General features: G+C 42.4%; 1 protein-coding gene across 1 annotated transcript; it reads right to left on the reverse strand.

Moving 5' to 3' along the window:
- Nucleotides 1-902: 902 nt before the first annotated feature.
- On the reverse strand, nt 903-6,021 carry LOC121198772. The gene is made up of 3 exons (XM_041063088.1): nt 3,820-6,021; nt 1,680-1,765; nt 903-1,238 (listed from the first exon to the last, which is right to left on the reverse strand). The coding sequence occupies exons 1-3, from the start codon at nt 5,897-5,899 to the stop codon at nt 1,134-1,136; spliced, it is 2,271 nt and encodes a 756-aa protein (XP_040919022.1). The 5' UTR covers nt 5,900-6,021; the 3' UTR covers nt 903-1,133.
- Between the last annotated feature and the right edge of the window lie 1,410 nt (nt 6,022-7,431).

Consider the following 7,431-nt stretch of genomic DNA (forward strand, 5'->3'; position numbering starts at 1 on the left):
TTACCATGGACTTCCTTCTTTATTTAGGTATTACACAATCTGGTCATGCTGGTCCCGCTGCAAGTTGAATTTCCAATCAACTCAGTGATTGGATGACATTATACAGACAGGTGGCAGATTAAAGGAAGAACATGAATGAATGAAATGAGGGAATATCTTTTATAAGAATGGTGTTCATCTCTCCAGTAGAGTCCAGACACTTGTAAAATCAGTGCCAAGGTGCATTGAAACTGTTCCAGCGGCACATGGTGGCCCAAGACCTAACCAGGACACTTTATTATCTTGTGTTGTAAGATTCTGTTGTTTGTCCTGGGATGATTTTTAGTTTAGAGTTCTATGGTATATAGGTATGTAAAAAGAATTGTAGTTACAATCACTATACCCCCCTCTGGTTGGCCTTAGAGGTGAATGTGCTTCTATTATTGCCTGATTAAAGTCAGCTACTGGTATCTAATTACCTCCAACTATTAAGCAGAACCACTAGTACTCTCTGTGACAAGTAAACTGAACCTGATGTGTAAAATTGGTGGAGAGTCCCTTTAATGTTTAAACTGAATTCTGACAGTGAATAGTGTTCATTTTCTATTTTTAAAACTTGTGTACATGGAACAAAAACAATTAAAAAAAAAAAATCAGACCCTTCTTTTTGCTACAGAGCTTATTTACTTCATTTATCTAAAACCCAAAGCAAAAACTGAATTGGCAATCTGCAGTGGGAACTCATGGAAGAAGAGACTTACAGAAAGAGATGATAATTACAGCGCTGTATGCCAATTAGTTGAACTGTACATTGAAATTTGGCATCCTCTTAAAAACCCATAAACGATGTGACTACAGTATAAGCACTGTTATTGTTTACATTACACAACTGATAGAAAACAATGACAGAGAATGACTGAAGAGATTCTTTTGCTTTATTTATCTGTTGAATAAAACTAGTGTTATAGAAAAAAGCATATTTGACACAGATACAAAGCAGAGTTAGAAGAGCCAGAACAAATTTAAGCTGGAACTACTGTCAGAGTTTTGGTTATATTGATTCATCTCCATTTAGGTTTATGCAGCTCTAGCATTGCAGATCATTTTATTTTCATATTTCATGTGAAGTGTTGAAGACATCAGGACAGCCGGTGTCAGTTGTTTTCCTTCGACGGCGGCTGCCCGTTGATCAGGCCGGACTCCCAGCGTTGCCACAGGGGAGCCTTCTGACCTCCCGCTCTTTGAACTTTTGACTCCGGCTGTGGGATAAGACAGAAGAAAGAACAGGATTAGAGGAGAGCGAGATTAGCTCCCTCCTCTTGAGTCTCTGAATTTGAGATTGTATGAAAGGTGCATGAACATCATGAGCAATAAACACATAAACAAACACTGTAGTAGATGAGTATAAAACTAAATGTTGTACAATATGACCAGAGAACAAATAAACCCCTGTCCTATAGGTTTAGCTGATTGTAACCCATGACAGATATTCAGCCAATTTCTGGAACCACTCAGGATCAGACTGATGGAATAGAATAGAAGATGCCAAGCCCAGAATCGTTTTCCTGCACTAGTGACAATGTAACACGATGCCACACTGTGTTCTTGCCAGTGCTGTGCACGAAACAAATGTGCAGCTCTTAGAGAATGATGAAGAAAACAAAACAGTGTTTACAGTAATAGTAGACCTGACTCATCACCTGTATCTGCTCAGATTTCATCTGGTCATTCTTGGAGGGAGGCGGCCACACCCGTTCCAGTTTTCCCCTGGACTGTTTTCTGACATCTAAAGGACAACATGAAGGGGAAAATGGGGTTAATGGGGTTATGTTTAAAAAAAGAAAAGAAGCCCAGTTCACGACCAGCACATCCACTTTGTAGACTTTGTGTAGGTAAAGTAGCTCCAAGGAGCTGCTACTTGGAGCTACTTTAACAGAGTGTAGGCTAAAGTTAGAAACTCTGTCAGGCTCTATTGGATTTGGGAAAGTTTACACTCCAGCAACCTCGCGCAAACTCATCATCTGGGATGGATTACATTTGCCAAACACAATGGTTAGTCGTCCTCCTAAAGCCTTGCAATGTGAAAGCTGGAACAACCTCTAACCTTGTGATTGTTGTAGTACATATGATGAACAGCAGTTAGTGGTACTTATAGTACTTACAGTACTTACAGTATAGTACTTATAGTACCACTAACTACTGTGGCACTATATTACAATACCAGACCAACGCTTTTTCTTTATTTCTGTGTCTCCTCCGTGTATCATCAACTAGTGAGTATACTGACTTTTTGCCCCGGACATGTAACTTTAGCTTTGGTCTCTTAGCACAATATCATTTCTCATTTTCTCATTTTATGACAAGTCAGTCTGGAACCTTAAAAAATCAGCCAGAGACAGTTGCTTTCAACTGAGTGATGAAGCTAATTTTGGCTTAATTAGCTCACAAGCTGCAGCTGATAAAGTCTGCTAGTGATACTTAATTTGCCCTTGAAGTGACAGTAACTTAGAGCGCTGGGCTTGTAAAATGGTTATTTGCACCCTTTCTATGTTTTTTTTAGGTATATATACATTTAGATTGGTAAAAGCGAACACTGCTTTGTCTTGAATCTGCCTGAGGATTGTCGTAAAAACTGACGAAGGCTTTGACGTGACATTGACTGCTTATTCCTGATTATTTACTGTAAATAATCAGGAATAACTCTATCATGGTTATATTTTGAGTTTCCAAACTGTACTGAAATGCCCTCTGTGAAGATATCAGTGTATCTGGGTTATAAATTCTCATAAAGTGTTGTGTCATGGATGGTTAGGATGACACAGTACAGCTTATCTGACCTTAAGAATGAGTCATTTCCTTCAGTCCAGCCCAGCCCAGACACATTATGCTGCTGTCACATTCATCATCTTTACCTTGAGTCAACCCACACATCATTATCCAGCCACTGAAAATACTAACGTGGTGCAATATAATGACACACTCCCTGGCTGGGTGCACTGTTTAGTCAGGTCCTCAAGCTTGGCCCTGCTGGGTATGTAGGCAACAACAGCAGACATGAAAAAAGAAAATGCAGAGAAAGTGGACATATGCACACACTTAATGCATCCCTTCCAACAACACATATCAACTGTCGTAAGTCATTTGTGTTTACACAACACTATAACTGAACCAGAACTGCCCCTGGCTGAAGCTGGAGTGTAGATAGTAGCCTTCATGTTGTCGCTTAGCCCGCTGGCATCTGCTGACTCAGATCAGGCCTCTGTTAGAGTGATGTGCCCTTAACTGCCGGTGACAGGGTTGACACTAAGTTGTCGATAAGACTCCTTGGATAACACAATGTGATGATAATGTGGAGAGGCATTCATTAAAGTGCTCAGAGGATGTGCAATGAATAAAGATCGAAGTGACTCTTTTTAGACAGTATTTACATGATGCATGATACATCTTTCGAAATATATTTCATAAACGTTTTAATATTTTCCACATACTTTTTCTTAACACTGTGACGTTTGTCTACATGATCAAATCAGGAGTCATTGAAATATTCTGAATTTGGAAATTATTAAAACCAAATAATAAATTATTAAATAAATTATAAATTAACCAAATTAACCTCCATGGTGTACCAATCATCAGTGATGAAGCAGATGGTGAAATCTTTTACAGGATTGTTTATTCTATAACAATGCATCATGTTTTATAAGCTTATCATCTGATTTAGTATGTCTGCAAAGTCACTGGTAACCATAGTATCTCAGAAAAGTGCACTGTATGAGTAAATGTATTTAGTGATACACTGATATTCATGTTAAACATATCACAGAGCCCATGCAGACTGACCTGGGACGAGTATCTCTGTGAATTGTGACTTTTCCTCCTCTTGGTTATTCTGCCTGTTCTCTCCGTACAGAGTGCATCTCTGTCTGCGCAGCTCCTCCTCTCTCTCCTTGGCCTCCCTGATGTCCTTCTCTACCTCCGGCTGCAGAGCTAGGGCTGGGCGCAATTTGAAGAAGGGGTTTTGTTTGAGGATGGGAGACCCTTGTCTTGCATTTCTGTCCCTTGTTTTGCTCCTAGTCTCCGCAGCTGACGTGGAGACATCAGTGCTTATGGAGTCCATGCTTCTGTACAGGCGCAGGTGCTTGTCTTGTTTTGGGTAAGGGAATAAGTGTGTTTTATCTCGTGAACACCCAGTTGGGCTCTTTGATCTTAGGTTCTCAGGACTTTTCTCCCTGTCAGAGATCGCAGATTCATACAGCCTGAGGGAATGTGCTCTGGACACCAGGCAGCTTTTGAGGGAAAACATCTCTAGGCTATGTGTGCGCTCCAGCACAGAGGGATAAACATGACCTCTTGTCATTGAGGTAGGGAGTTTCCTGTTCCTTGTTGGACCCTCTGTGTTATCCTGCTGGAAAGCCTCAAACAGCAGTTTTGTCTCCTTTAACTGGTGGACGTCGCCTTTGCTGTACCCTCCTAGGATCTTCCCCTGGTTGACTGGCATCAGTTCTTTCTGAATCTCTGGACTTGTCTCCTGTATCTTCTCCTCAGAGACCTGCCAGTCACTGCTTTGGTCTTGGCCAGCCTTGGGGGGGAGTGGCTCAAGCGAGATATTGGTCTTAAAAGGAATCTCCAGTACATCTGGATTCTCTGCAAGATTGAAGGTACCCCCAGCTCTCTGCAGGTTTTGCTTCCCCTGGGCTGCTTCTTGAATCTGCCTCTCCATGGAGGTTTCAGCAGCTGAGAACCTGTGTTGGGCAGATAAATTGTGAATTTCTGTGAATTCATGGGGATTGATTGGAGACAAATCTGCAGGCACCCAGCTGTCACTTTGCTTCTGTTCAGCTTCTGTTGTGACAGTCCTCTGATCCTGTGGCTTTTCAGGCAATGTGGACAAAGACCGCCTTGTTTTTTCACCGTCTTTACTGTCATCCTCTTCTTTCTTTTCCTTTTCCATCTGGTTTGTCTTTGCTCCCTCGTCCATAACGGTGTGAATGCTGCCCTCTTCCCTCTTATCTCCACCTGTCACTTTTGCTTCTCCTGTGGACAAATCATCCACTTCTTTCTCAAACACAACCTTTCCCTCACCTCTCGTTTCTTGGGCAACCGGCTGGGAGGTAGCAGGACTCTCTGACATATGCCCATCCTGTCGTTGCTGCACCAGTTGAAGACGCTGAAGCAGCTGCTGTCCTTGTTGGATATCAGTAGCTATTCTCCTGCTTCCATCTCCCTGCTCTCCCTTCGTCATTGTCTCCTCAGAGCCTTCGGAGGTGGGGAGTTGGGGCAGTTGTGTGTTGCCGCTCTCTCTCCTTGCCCAGTCATTCTTTGTGAGGTTATAGTCCAAAGATCTGTTGTCAATATGCTCTTGGTCATCAGTGGTCATCTCTGCAGGAGTCCCCACTACCTGTGGCTGATTGGTTGCTGAATCTGTCTTGTTGTGGTTGCATTTGCAGGACTCGAAATCATCATCTTTCACACTGAGACCAGGCGGTGTTGGTACATTTGTCCCCATGCTGTCACAGTTGACATTTTCTGAAATTAATTTTGACTCTGTCTTTGTAAGACCACAAATATCCTCAGATTTTGTTTTGTCTCCCTCTTTGTCAAAATGTGTCACATTGTCAGAGTTTGCGTCAACATTTGGAGGAATTTCTTTTGGATGTTTGTCTTTCTCTGCATCAGTTTCCCTCCAAATTACAGTATCCCCAGGTTCCTCATTTGATTCCTTGTCTCTTGTGGTGTTTTCCTGATGGTGTCTTCCTGATGGATCACGGCCTGTTTCCATCAGACACCCTGTGCCCTCCATAGATGTTTGATCTTGATCTGTGGGGTCCTTCTTGTTGGGCAGAGGTGTGGGGTCCATAGACTCCTTAGGGGTCTGTGCTGTAGTTGCTGTCACTTCATCCACCTTCTTCTGTGCTGCCATTAAGTGCTTCTCACCATGATGCCAGTCTAAGCCGCTGGGATTAGCTTTAGCCTCTGTGGCGTCAGCTGCCCCATTTGAAAGGGTCACACTGGAATTACTGACCACTGCACCTGTGCTGCCCTCTGCTGGCAGCGAAAGAGCCATGGAGGATGGAGGCGGGATGAAGACTTCGTCTGCACCCTCATCATCCATCACACTGTAGTACCTGGTGATCACTGCATGAGCAGGGGGAATGACTTGGGGCATCTCACCAGAGGTTACCGACTGGGTCTCTGTGTGGTCTGTCACAGGGCTGGAGTCCATCTTCATCCACAGACCGTCACCTTGGGAGACCGCACCTTGAGGGCTGGGTCTGGGATCACTTGTTTCCATGGTGACAAGTACTTAAGGGTGTTTCCTCTGTATTCCCCTGTAATGCTTCCCTGCTTGGGTTTAAACATGAGTCACATGAGAAAGTGTCACTGAGGTTTAAAGTCCTTTATGTGAATTGTATAATAATTGTATAATAATAACTGTAATGATAAACTGAAGAGTGCAGGTGATGAACACATAGGAAAACTTTCTTTTTCAAGACAGTACTTTTAGATATAGATTACAGTGTAGGATAGCTCAACTCTGGCTGAACTCTAAAGCCCCCTCCCAAAAATGTGTTTTGCCCATTGTGACTTAGAGTTTGACATCTCATCTGCTGGAGGAGGACAGGTTCTCTGTGTTCATTTTAAATCTCAGCTGTGTCCTTACTAGCAGGATTTGTACCATCACAGCTAATTTGGAAGCTGATCATGCTCCAGTGTGCAAGTTGTACCACTAGCTGTAAAATCTCTAAACCTTCAGAGCACATACAGACAATGGACTTTTAAGCGATGTAGGAAATGAAGATATGATTGAAATTAAGATATTTACATATTTACATATTCAGTATTTCAGATTTTTTTTTTAACAAGGTCATTGAGCTTTGATTATTTTTATATGTCTTTAAATAGGTTTAAACCAGGCCCTCAGTGAGATAGATCAAAGTATTTCACATTTCATCCTATTTTTTATTGTGCTGTGACTGGTACAACCTTGTGGACATGCCCATTTTGGGCACCTGGCACCATTTTGCTTTGGCCAGTTGGTAATCGAGACTTGCTGCAGGCAATGAGAGATGCATTAGTTTTCTTTTCTTTTTCTTCTCAGCAGGGCATACAGCTACTGTGTTGTTTTGGTGACTTTTCTCCCCCACTGTGACCTAGCGGAGCCAACTTTGCTGACAAAGGGAAAGAGTAATCGGCTTTCCTCTGTCTGTTTTGGCACGCACACTATGTACAATATCTGCCTGCCTGGTCAGACACAGGGACTCTCATCAACTCAACAGAGCCTTTTTAAAAATCATGTTTTTCCATCATTCTGTCTGGTATAATGACCTTTACTAATCTGGTTAATGCCCAATATCAGCCATGTGAAAACACTTTATCTTTACCAAACTTGGAAATGGATGTGTATTGTGTATTTACACTGGTGAATCATAGAAAGCATAGATACACTGTGCA

Source organism: Toxotes jaculatrix, chromosome 18, assembly GCF_017976425.1.
Source record: "Toxotes jaculatrix isolate fToxJac2 chromosome 18, fToxJac2.pri, whole genome shotgun sequence".
NCBI lineage: Eukaryota > Metazoa > Chordata > Actinopteri > Toxotidae > Toxotes > Toxotes jaculatrix.